This window comes from Centroberyx gerrardi, chromosome 10, assembly GCF_048128805.1.
Source record: "Centroberyx gerrardi isolate f3 chromosome 10, fCenGer3.hap1.cur.20231027, whole genome shotgun sequence".
NCBI classification, from domain to species: Eukaryota; Metazoa; Chordata; class Actinopteri; order Beryciformes; family Berycidae; genus Centroberyx; species Centroberyx gerrardi.
In genome coordinates this window covers 11,815,107-11,828,623 of record NC_136006.1, presented here as the reverse complement: position 1 = coordinate 11,828,623, position 13,517 = coordinate 11,815,107, and the positions used below count along the sequence as shown (strand labels likewise).

General features: G+C 39.5%; 1 protein-coding gene across 1 annotated transcript in view; it reads left to right on the top strand.

The window, feature by feature from the left end:
* Positions 1-8,020, top strand: part of pth2ra (parathyroid hormone 2 receptor a) — a 62,667-nt gene extending 54,647 nt beyond the window's left edge. The window contains exons 12-13 of the mRNA XM_078285920.1: positions 5,810-5,851; positions 7,619-8,020. Coding sequence (XP_078142046.1) covers positions 5,810-5,851; positions 7,619-8,020 — 444 coding nt within the window. The remainder of the gene's footprint in view (positions 1-5,809; positions 5,852-7,618) is intronic.
* Positions 8,021-13,517: the final 5,497 nt, after the last annotated feature.

The window sequence follows — 13,517 nt, the reverse complement described above, 5'->3', positions numbered from 1 at the left end:
GAGCCCTAGCACACTTGTTCTTCCAATGTTAACTCAGCCACTTTAATCAATATTTGCGATGATACAAACAACAAAGCTTCAATCCATAGATCAAAGACATTTTTCTGTTTATGCTCTATAGAAAATGTTTGACGAAAGACTCACGGTGGACAAAATGTTTGCTTAAGCTTTCACACCCAAATGACTTTCATTTAACAGTATAGTGCCAACTGTTCTGAAAGGATTATTCTGGGTGTCTGTCAGTGTCAAGACTGCTTTTCATTATTCAGAGAAGCTCTATTGATGACTTTTATTCAGCATCATTATTGTTGCCTGTACTTAAGTCTGAATGAGCAATTTCACACCGTGTGTAAATGCGGGCACGGCTTTTCCTGTAAATTAACAATTAATTGTAAATTAAGTACATTTCATAACTCATCACACTTTATTTCAAGCTTGGCATACTTCACCTGCTGAACATAACATGTTTCAGTGTGCCCAGTACATACTTCTGCCAAAATCCATCAGCTTGTCGTTTCAGTTTCATAAATGGATCAGGAAATGAGCCCTGCCAAGGGGAAATTGAAAGGGACGGAGTTAGTCATATTAAAATACAGGAGTTCGCCAAAGCAAAGTTACACCTACTTTATAAATAACTGCTGATATCAATCAAAATTCATGAATGGAGAATGGAATAATCTGTATTTTTGAAGTATTACAAACAAGACATAATGTCCTCTACCGGAGCACCGGAGGAACAGATAGACGATTTTGGGGTTATATCATGGCCAGGGAGCTACACAACCCAAGGTACCACCAAAGTTCAACATCACTTTAAGCTATCAAGAGGAGTGATAATGTTTAGGGAAGTCGTTGCATTGTTTTCCCCTATAAGATTTAGCTTTTTTTCTTTGGATAATTGTGTTCTCTTTCAACCCTGCTGAAGTCCTCACCCCAGTCCCGCTGGTTTATAAAGACTATGAGTGAAGAAACCCTATTGCTGCAGAACTGTAAGACGTGTTTGTGGGCTTATACTGTTACATTTACTGCGCCCACAACAACCCTAGTTCTCTCACTGGGGAGCAGATATCCCATCTTCCCTGTCTGATTACACAGAAACTCCTTAAGAGGACCTCTTGAAATGGGGGTGGTGTATTTGTGTGTATGTATGTAGTATGTGTGTGTGTGTGTGTGTGTGTGTGTGATGACTTTGTGACAGTCTATAGTGGCAACAACAGCAGATGAGCCTGCTTTCCCGCTCAAACACAGAATCATGCTGTGTAAACATAATATATGTGTGTACATGTCGGTGTGATTGTTTGTCTTCGCATGTGTTTGTGCATATAATAATCCAGTGATTGCACAGAAACCATGAAAATATACAGCACTCAATAAACCACTAGTGTCTGCCTTTTGTACGTTTCTTTACATTTTATTCATGCAGTTCAGTCAGACAACTCAAGTAAACAGATTATTGAGAATGAATGCAAATAATTATAGCGTCTAGGTTTCTGATCTTGCTGAGAGCAGGGAGTGACGATTTGGAGCTTATAATAATACTGATAATAATAATAATAACAATAAACTTTATTTGTATAGCACCTTTCAAAAAACAGTTTACAAAGTGCTTTACAGAAAATGAGAAACAACTCAAAAAAGAAAGACAGACAACAATACAGAAGACAGACAGTAGCACAAAAGACAGGCAGTAATAGAAAGCACAGAGCACAAACCCTTATCCCTTAATGCAGCGAGGCATCATTCAAAAGTCTAAACCAATGGAAGCTCTCTTCCAAACAATTGCAGTAAATGAAGACCGGTCCTTTAGGCTTCAAAAATAGCAAGGGATTATGCGCATGCAGCATAATCCAAGTCTTCTGACGCCATGCGATCACTCTGTGAGTGGAAAAAAACCTACATTTTATCGATTAATTAATGTAAATCGAGTCTTCAACGACTTCCATGGCTGCATGATCTCATGAGTTTTTGGGAACACAGAACTTCTGGAAAGTTGTATGAAGAAAAAACACTCCTCCGATTTTGCACTGGCATGAGGATGAATAGATAATGACTGAATTTTAATTTTTTGGGAGAACTATCCCTTTAAATAGACTGCCTTAATGCGAGGGGGGCGTTTGATGCGAGTTGCGATGAGTAGTGTGTGTATCATGTGTCTTGCAGCGTGACTCTAATTGGCTGCCTGAACTTCGCAGGCTTCTCTTCATTATGTGCATGATTCGTAATCCATGTGTACATGTATGAATTTGCATTCCTGCTTCTTTCGGTGCTGCAGTAAAAAACATTATGCTGCTGTTAATCTGGTTTGGTAAGCATTTCTGATGCACATAGAACTGATAGATATATATACACGGAAAGTACAAAATATAGGGACACTTACTCTTTTCACAAAGTTCACTGATGAGATGAAAAAGCCATTATCCCATGTTGATTTCCCTTATTAAATCTATACCAGTCACAAAGGAGGAGATGTAGATGAAGAGAAGCAGACGAGTTAGAGAAGGATTTTGAAGCTGTGAGACAATTTAGATGTGTATTGTGCAAAAAGGGGCTGCAGCTCAATATCAGGAAGACGCCCCTAGTATTGTATACATTCAGATTTCTGTCAAAAGACTATTGACTGAATATCTGAGTGTCATGCCAGATGTTTCAGTTGGATCACCGAAGCAACGTTTCACTTCAAGTAGAGCATTTTATTTTTCAGCACGTACTGTATATACTCTCAAGAAGTCGAGTCCAGGTCAAGTCTTCCTTAACCAATCACAGAAATGTCACTCACTTCCTTCCATTTGGAAACTATAGTCCAAGAAGTCATGGCATTGCAACCACAATATATATTTTTTTCTGTGTGGTGTGTCAAAGGTTTCATGAAATATTATTGCCTTGAATGAAGAGAGTCTGAGAAAGGCTTAATACCAAGGGTGAGCAGGGATGATCAGGAAAGGCTGTCTGTTCATAACATTCTGCCAAAGTGAAATATCACAGTAAATTTGCCATTGCCTTGGGTCTCCCCTTTCAGAGATAAAACCTACACAAAAACACTCTCGCACGTAATTGCACAAACACACACACACCCACGCACCCTCAAACACATTGCTTTCCTCTCACCTCAGTATTAATGAGCTCCAGCGCACACACTGGCACAAAACTGCTGAGAAGAAAAACAATTTCTGCTGAATGCTTTTTCTTGAACCCGGTCTCACACACCAGGCTGAAAGCCACAGTTCAGCCACACACCAGTGAAAAGATGGATTACACCGTGTGGAACAGATATGGAGCTGAAGTCAGGAAAGGTGTTTTATAACATTCAGAGGGCAGAGTGTGTGCACATTGTGTAGTGTGTGTGTGTGTGTGTGTGAATGTGTTGCTCAGCTTTTATTCGTTGGTAGGTTTGACAGTAGTAGCAGCAGCGGAGACGAGCTTAAAGCAAGCAAAGAGAATGTCTTGCACTAACATCTACTGCTACAGTTAGGCTTGACAGAAAGAAAAATACACACACACACACACACACACACACACACACACACACACACACACACACACACACACACTGTATATACTGTATACACCTATACAACCACAAGCATAAAGTCACACACAATGTTGCATGCACACACACATTTGTATCTGCTTGTATCTGCTCAGTGTTCTTAAGTTTCACTCTTCAATTGTTGCTTTATAATTTAAAGTTCTCGAAACTCCCTTTTCTGTGGATAACTGAACACTTTTTTTTTCCCATTACAAGCAGTGAAATAAAATGTTCCTACACTGAATCTCATGTAAAAGTGAGATTTAAAGCAGATGGACAGGCAGGGAGGCAGACAAGAAGGTCTGTAGCACAGAAAGGAAGGACTTGGCAGCATAGCTAGATTTCAAACAGACAGTGGGCAGACAGAAATACAGACAAGCAGCAGACAAAAATGAACAAAATGAAGGTAACCGCTCCTTTTTCAAAAACACATTTAGAAACACAATGAACGTAGAAGACAGGAACATCTTCCTGATATTGAGTTGCAGCCCCCTTTTTGCACAATCCACATCTCAGCTGCCTCAAAGCTTAAAAACCCTTCTCTAACTCGTCTGCTCCTCTTTACCTCCATGTCTTACTTTGTGGCTGGTATAGATTTAAGAAGGGGAAATCAATAAGGGGTGACGCATTTCACCTGATCAGTGTACTTTGTGAAAAGAGTATCTCTAATATTTTGTACGTTCAGTGTCGACGCAAGGAGGAAAAACTGCTGTGGTATATAATCCATATGTTCATGAAACTCAGCACATAGAGGATTAAACATTAAGAAATGCTGACCATTAATTAATTGACAAACTAGTATACCACCATCAGACACTGTCATATTTGATCATTAACTTATTTAACCCCTAGAACTCTGATTTTCCCCTCAAATTTCCCCTTAATTAGCTTCAAAGTTAGATTTTTCTTTTCCATACTGTACAACATCACATACATGTTCTGTATTTCATTCCAATGCTTCATTGAAGCTTTAGCACGCTTATATTAAGTGAAATATTCAAACCCAAGATGCCATTTTTCATTTCATTCACATTTCGCTGTAATTCCGCATGACATATTTGGTATCTTCGGAAACTTTGGCATCTTGACTAGAATTTAAAATAAACTTCTGTACAAAGCTTGGCCACGAAACATGCTTTTGTATTGATGGACCCACCGGTGGGACCGGCAGGGTTGATGAGGTTAATTAAGGGTGTACGTCTCTGTTTGCTAAATATCAAACAATTTCTGTCTCTCGCTTAAGCATTGTGGAAAGGTTTTTAATGGGTATTTAATTCATAAAAGCAACACAAAAAAGAGAAATTGACACATGATGGGCATGCGTTTAACACAATATGATTCATATGGTAATGTTTTTCAGCTAACTTTAACCAAATCATTTTGCAGTGACACTGCACTGAAACAAGTGCAATGTAATTCTATGCAGAATTTTACTCTTCATTAGAGACATGTGCTTTCTTTTGTTTTGCTTCACATTTATCCATCTAAAGTTTTTACTTCTTTAATAAGTGACATTTTTCCATCTAAAGTTTTTGCTTCTTTAATCAGTGACTTGAACTAGTTCTGTTCCATCATTATGTATTTTCATAAAAGTTTTTGGTTGTTTACAACTATTCAAATGTGATGATAAAAGATCAGTCGGGGTCTTAAAAAGAGGATTCGGAGTTGAGATGTTAGTGTTTTTTTCCCTGGTTGGTAAATGCTTTCTTCTGAAGGGGTTAGGATGAACTTTTTTGTCATTTTTACTGAGTACACAGTGCTGATTTAGTCTGCGTTAAAATCAGCAGGCTAGTCAGACTTTCAGTGTCTGGTTCTCTCTCACAGACACAGGCATGTAAGTAGGCACACACACATACACACACACACACACAAACACACACAGACAGACATGGATGAGCACACACCTTCCCATCTTCCCATTATCAGCCCCTTTCACAGACAGACAGTGTATGTCGTCCTCCAGCAGGATGCTGGAACAGACAGTGAAGCAGGTCAAAATGGAAGCAGCTTGAGAGAGATTATGATTATTATTATTTTTTTCTAGATAAGCACATTAGAAGTGACGATAGTGGGTGACTATGAACGACCGTAAAATAAAAAGACCCTTCTGATTTCATATTAGATTTTAGAATTGTACCGAGAGAAGAATGACATTTGATAGAAGATTATGATCGTCATATAAATGCTGTTCATGACATTTGCTTTGACTTAACTGGACTGTTATTGACTTGACTCCCACTGTGTCCTCGGCTCACAACTTTTGTATCAATCTTTTCTTTTCAGGGTTTCTTTGTGTCCATCATCTATTGCTACTGCAATGGAGAGGTGAGTGGATAGATTTCATAATGGAGCACACCACATATCGCTGAACATTTTGGTAGAAGCACAAAAGTTCCAAAACTAGGTTTAAAACTAAAACCAATTGAAAACTATTTGTTTTAATTTTGGTTTCAAATTAAAGATAAAGAGGATATAGTGCTCGAAGCAGTTCAAAACAGCCTGTTTGGTTTAAGTTGGAAGTTCTTTTAAAAAAGCTTTAAAAATAGCTTGGGTTTAAAATGAACAAAATGAAGGTAACGAGGGCTGTACTGCTGTTTCAGCAGGTTTGGATTCGGGCGTTGATATCACTCCATCTCTGTATGCTTCACTAGCGCTTGGTAGGTGGTTTGAATATATAATGTAGTATGAAATTAAAAGTGATTCAACTCTCATGCTGCTCATCCTCTCCCCTCCCCATCAAAAAGCCATATTTCAGCTCTCTGCCACTCAATGAATGTCAATGAATCCATTAATTATGCTGATGAAAAACGTTGGAACATTTCGGTATGTGCCGAGTGTTTTGCTTCACATAAACAGAGCTATCAGACAGACGATATCATAGGCTACTCTTTAGATGGGTGTAAAGGGTGATAAGTGACAATGAAAACATGAATGTCAAATAGCCACTAAAATATTCACAGAATATTCTACTGCCCCATTTGTCTTCATTTTCCCTAAATTTCCTTTTCCACATGCTAATTCTATCTTTCTCTTTGAACTTTTCTCTTGTCAGGCCAAATTATATTGTACTTTATCTCTCTGCCTCCCACTCCCAGTTCTCCTCTCTCTATACCACCTCATCACCTCTGCACTCGTTCTTCTCAATCTCCCTCTCTTCCCCTTGACCCCATTTTATTATCTACCTGTCCTTCATGCCTCCTCTCCTGCCCTTTTTTGACCCTCATTACTGCACACATTGTTTAAACTGGAACACTGTTTTCACCCGGCGAGACCCTTCGGAGCGAGGGAGACAATCGTACATCAAACTCAAAATTACTTGGAGAATTGTATTTCTGGCGGTTTTGTTATCTCTTGAATCAGGGAATATCTGTTGCAATAGTAGCTGTATTGTAATTTAAGGAATAAAACCAAAAACAGCTCCCAACCAGAACTGTATACCAGAACCACCATAGTTCTAAATTGGTACCAAAGAGACCGGGATCAAAGCGTATTTGTACTAATACTTACAGTTTTAACCTGCTTGGATATGGATGGGGTTTACCACATCAGGACAATCCAGAGAATTGCAATTACCATTTAGCTCTGGTCTAGACGCAAAGTGAATCTCTCATTTTTGAAGGTGTTGATTAAAGATATTGACTGACACAATACATTAAATATACTCCTATGTTTAAATAACCTATTGATTTACAGTATATACAGCATATATATACTGTATTGTGCCATGTGTAATTGTATGCAAATGTCTCCAAGACCAAGACCCATATGCATACAACTAATGAGAATAACACCCTAATCTGTACCTTGTGGTGGCTTTTATGACCATATAAATTAATCTAACTAAATCTAACTTAATCTATCTAACTTGACTCCTATGTTTAAATAACCCACTGATGTTTTTGTCAGTGAAAAAGACTTTTAAAACATTTGAAGAGTTTTTTTTTCTTTTAATTATACTCCCTTCTGCAGGTCAAACTGGTGCAAATTAATTTAGGAAAGAGCTGAAAGTCTTAGCTCATGATCAATTAGCCTTTTTAAAAATTCATCTTATCCCTTGATGGTAAGCGCCCCTCCCTCTTCTCCTTCCCTCAGGTCCAGACGGAGATAAAGAAAACCTGGACGCGCTGGAACCTGGCCTTCGACTGGGAAGGCCCGGTGGTCTGCGGCCGCTACCGCTACGGCTCCGTTCTCACCGGCCTCAACAACAACAGCACCAGCAGCCAGTCCCACCTGGCCGGGGGCGGGCACTCCACCCGCTCCACCACGCTCGTCTCCAGCCGCGTGTACCGCAGCACGGCCCCGCCCGCCGTCAGCACGCACGCCTCCCTCCCGGGGTACGTGATCAGTAACTCAGACCCGGACAGCCTCCACCCGTCCATACCGGAGGAGCCGGAGGACAGCGGGCCCAAGCAGGTGGACGATATCTCCCTGAAGGAAACTCTGCCCGTTCTCAACAGCAGTGCCACCGCGGAGGACGAAGAGGAGACACTGTAGGAGATAGTGGAAGGTTGAAGGAGGTAGAAGGTTGGACTTCAGAGGCGTTTATGGACAAGATGCTGGAACTTGGAAATTTCTTTTAAGGATGGCAGCTTGGTAAAGTGTAGTTTCGTTGCTGTCTCCCTTTGAGTTGCCACCTGTTTGACTGTGAAGCTCTTCATAAACTTGGTTGGCGTCTCCCTGATCACCTCACTTTGACTGTGCTGTACAGCAGTGCCTCACCTGAGGATGATGATCAGCCACAGTATGAAAGAAGACTGAAAAAAACTTGTGAAGTAAAGCAAAACAAAACAATGAATCTAAGGCACTTGCTTATTTTGAAAAAGGTTGAAAAGCCTGTATTTTAGCAGCTGATACATAGCAAAAAAAGAAGGACCTTTATGGGGTGTGGGGGACTTAATGGGCAGAAAGAGACAGATTAAACACTGGGAGAGTGGTGGCAACAAAGTGGTTGATATTTTTCTAAAAGTGACTGTGAAGATGAAGAAACAGGGCAGCAAGCGACTGGATATGCGTGCCAGCTCAATGCCAAAAATGTAAAAGAAACACTGCATTACAAACAAGATGAGATGAACCTCACAGTGTGATAAAAAATAGTTTTCTGGAATGCGGAGAACTGGCTTGATGAAGCATTGTTCATACTGATGAGATTCACTGAGATCTAACATGGGTGTAATGTATGTAATTTTGTCCGCATATCCCAAAGCTAAAAAAAAAAAAAAGTTGATGTATGTAATTTTCTGGTATGTACAGGGGAGTTCAACCTCTCCTGTTAATTACCACCCTGTTTAGACAGTCTGATTACAATACCATAAGATGACAGTATCTGCTTCGGAAGTGGAGGATACCTTCCAGAAAAGATGGTTTTCTATGGACTGTGATTGTGGATTGTCAACATTGACAATGCGGTGTCACAGGATGTTACATAGTACATCATGTTTAAGGCATGATGAGTATAAATGAATAGCTTGTGTTGCAATGTGGAGGAAATAGGCTGGGAAATTACTCTGTGGTATGAGACCAGTTTGTTAATTTGGAAGGTTCCACATAGTGAGTTCAAACCTCTGTGTAATGAATTTGACTCTTTGACACTCAAAGTGTATAAAATGGACAGGCATTGATTTCCCTGTATTAAGCATGGGCAGATGAACACACCCTCGACGGCACTCGAAAACACTTCAGTCAAACAGAGTCTGCAAATTGGAATCTCCCTTGTCTTGTGTTTATCAGACTTTTAAAAAAGTGTTTTATCGACTGTAAATAATCTCTCATGGCGGACAATAGCGATTGTGGACATACATGGTCAAGCTTAAAGATGGCAATGGAGTGGGATGGACTAATAACTAATGTTTTAATGAGTCTGGGTGAGTCCCAGGGTGAGAATGAATGTCTCAAATTTAGATCACAGACAGAAAATAAACCGTGAGATACAGTTCAAGAGTAAACGTTGTACAGTGGAGGGCTGTCGTTGATAGACGTAAATGAATTGATGTTGTGGATAAATACTGTGGCTAACATCTCCATGCAAATGTTTACATTATCTGGACAAATTTCTGTATTATCCTAACAAATGTGAAAATAGCTATTTTCATAAGAAGTTGATATAAGGATAACTTAAATACATATGCAGGGTGGGGGGGCATACTTTCACAAATATGCACACACTTGTGTATCCATAGAAGTCCATGTGAATACACACATTCAAACCCATATCATGTCTAAAGGGCAGTTTATAGTACAACGATTTATGACAAAGTCACCAACATTCCATCATCGCTCAACTTTGATTTTGGACGCTGTCGCTCATAAAAAGTATAAACACTAGAGCGATTATAGAACGCATTGCAGAGGTTCAGTCATTTGCTCTCATCTAGTTACTTAACTTTGTTACTGTAGTTCTAAATAGCAACTAGTTACTTTACTAAGTTAGTCTTTATTAAAAGTAACTCAGTCGAGTGCTTTCAAGTTACCCACTTAAAAACTTAATAACTTTTATGTCCTCTGGTGATGTTCTCACTAGTAGGCTATAGAAATCATCACCGAGTACACTGCTGTTATCTACTTATCTGTTATCTACTTAACAAGCAGCTTTCATTTATTCGGGGTCTGATTGTTTTTATGGTAAACTAGTATGATCACAGAGGCAGCCTTGATTAATCATGTCTGGTCTAAAAAATAAACAGCGGATAGCGCTCACAACACACTGGCAAGTGCTTTCAGTTCTCAGATGTACAGGTAACAGTAATGTTTTTACCCTTTTCTTCCATCAGTTCAAAGTAATGCAAATATTCCCAGGTTGTGAAGTTTATTGTTGTGTCTGTTCTGAAAGCGAATCGGAGCCTACAGACTCCACCGCCTCCAACCAGCTGCTGCAGTCTGCTTTTAATAACGCCATGTAACCAAATATATTTTCTTAATTGCACTGATTGAAAATTTAACCATTTGAAAGGAAAATAATAATAATACAGTTTGTAAACCAGTCTGCAGAATAGCCTAATGTACCTACATGTTATGTAACTGCTTTTGCAATGTTATTTTTCACTCTTTCTTTTTAAATAAGAAGTTTCATTCAAGTAAATCTATTGTCTTTATCCAGGTCTAGATAAATAGCATAAATTGTCTCCTCAGTGTACGTTTTATTCTACAGTCTATTACAAAAGTATGGTCTTCCAGAGCTGTTGATTACCGTTTAATTTGAACTCAGAGAATTAATCAACGTTAGGATAAGAGAGTTCCATAATGTTGTCATGACAACTGAGCCAGCGATGGGGTCACCATCGACCATCGCAACGATGACAGATCGCCTGTCGCTGGAAGTATAAACAACATGTCATTGCGACCTACGATAGAATCGCCGGTGGTGACGATCATAAATTGCTGTAAACTATAAACTGCCCTTAAGAGACTAATGCGCTTTCTTGTGTAATCAAACCTCTTTGTATAAATTCATGCACTTTGTAAACAACCTCTGACACAACCCTTCAACTCTCGAGGCAAGCAACTTTTATGCCGTGTTCATATCGGAAGAAGTGGGAGAACGCGACGACATTTCGTTGCCGCAACTTGAAAGCGTTCACGTGTTTAACTCAATGGTACGCCAACACCCAAATCATTTTTACTTATATATTTAAAATCGACCGTAAATGAACTGCAGCAGATGTTGCTTCCTTGTCGTAAGTATGGTTGACTGTATTAGTGTGAATATAACAGATTGTTATTACCTTGGACTGTCAACATGGGTGGATTCCCGCTATGTTTACCGCTTGTGTTAACGCACTTCCACAATTCGTGATGCAAAGTGGGAGATATTAGAGGCCCACATATCCCACTGACTGACGTGAATGTTTTCTCCCAGTTTTGGCAGTGCGTATTCATGGCAAAGTCAATATGACATGAACACGGCACTAAAACCAGGATTCTACCATTGTTGACAATCAGATACTGATGCCGTGCCTCAGAACTGAAGTGTTGACTATAAAAGGGCTACAAGTGGTGGCTGCTCATGTGTTTTTGTCTGCTTTGTGCATGTACATATGTTGTCGATGGAGAAGATGCAGTGCTTGTCACAGAAACGGAGACTATATTGTACGTGTGCCTCTCTGTGCCAGGCAGAAGATTTTTAAAACAAGAACACCTTGAAAATGTCTCCTCTTGTCAGGTTTTGTGTCAGTTGTATTTGGATGTGTTTCTCTGTGATAATTGTTGGTCTCTCTCTCTCTCTCTCTCTCTCTCTCTCTCTCTTCTTCTTTCTCTGTCTCTCACTCTCTCTCTCCCCACCTCCTTTCTCTCACTGTTGTTTACTGTTGATAAAAGATGAATGTACTCAACCTCCTGTTGAGTGACTCTTTGACATTACAGTTGTCTTTCATGGGACGTTATTAAAAATCTATGCTACAAAAGCAATTTTCAATGGCAATGTTCCACATAGTAAATTGCTGTTATTGCACACAGTATGGTGTACGACATTTTTCCAGTGTCTTCTAGTGTGTTCCCAGCCTTAGTCTCACACTCACTGTCACCTTCAGTATATCTCTCTTGCTGATTGCACACAACAGTCTTGTCTTTCTTTCTTTCTTGCATTAGGAGAGGCTTGTTCATAATGATCAAGGGAAAAACGTGCAAATGTTGTTTTAGGGTGGGTGTTTTAGGCTAGACGGCTGTGCGTCTTTTGTTCTGGGCACCTGTAGGTTCAATAAAGCCTATTACACCTAGAGGTGCCCAGAACAAAAGAGAGTCTGATTCTTTCAGTCCACAAGGCACCAACTGTTTGAAGTGGGAGCAATTTCAACAGAGTGAGCTTACAACAACCCAGACCTGCCAATTGTTTTGGAGTGCCACTTTGAAGAAAAAGAAAAAGAAATGTGCTGCAAAAAATGATGTACTTACGGAAGCCCTGAGAGGCAAGTGAGAAAAAAAAAAAAATCTGGTGATCCATTTTCTAAGTCTGATCTAAATTGTTTTCTCTCCTGTGTTTATGACTTAAGAACAGGTGAAAAAAAAGGTTTTGCCAGGATAATCTTTCTAAGTTCCTTAATTTTTTTTTTTCATCTGTGAAATAGGTGGAAAAAAAAAGTTTTGCCAGGTGAAAAAAAAAAAAGGTTTTGCCAGGATCGTTTTTTTCTAAGTTAAATTTTTTTTTTTTTTCATCTAGATAGATTACTTTATACTATAGTTTATACTTTATGACATTTGTATATTTATTGAATTTTCATATTTACAAAGTTTTGTGTGTGCAATAAAAATGTGTGTTGGTAAACATACTGAAAGTTGGCTCAGGGGGTTGGCTAAGCAGACCCAGGGTCCTCCTCATCTTCTTCCTCCTCCATTAGGTCAAGACGGGTCTCCTGGATGGTCTCTTGATAGGTGGGGAGGTCAGGCTAGGTTGTGGAGGAACAAAGGGGACAGCTGAAGATCCAACTCTGAAATCTCTGCAATCCAAAACTACATTACCACAAACTACAGCCCCAATAATTACTATGTAGTTGATTCTAAATGTCTCCAACACAGTCTCAAGGAAAATAGTACATTATAACCTCCAGAGAGGTAGTATTTCTTGTAGTGTCGTTGTTCAGGTTTTCTAGGTTGCCACAACCCCAGCTGATTACAAGACTAGACTTACAAGACTAGGTGCAAAGACAAGTCTGATCTAAATTGTTTTCTCTCCTGTGTTTATGACTTAAGAACAGGTGAAAAAAAAGGTTTTGCCAGGATAATCTTTCTAAGTTCCTTAATTTTTTTTTTTCATCTGTGAAATAGGTGGGGAAAAAAAGTTTTGCCAGGTGAAAAAAAAGAACGTGAAATGTTACATCTCATCAGCCAGTAACTCCCTTCCATTCATTTGGCGTTAGAAGTGAAATATTCATGGTGACAAGAGTCCCTGATCGACAAAGTACTTTTCGAGTTTTGCCACGTTACAGTTGCGGTTGTCTCGTGTAAGGAGATGTGTCCGCAAAGTGAGCCAGAGGAGCTAACCTTAGCTAGCCGCTAGCGCTAG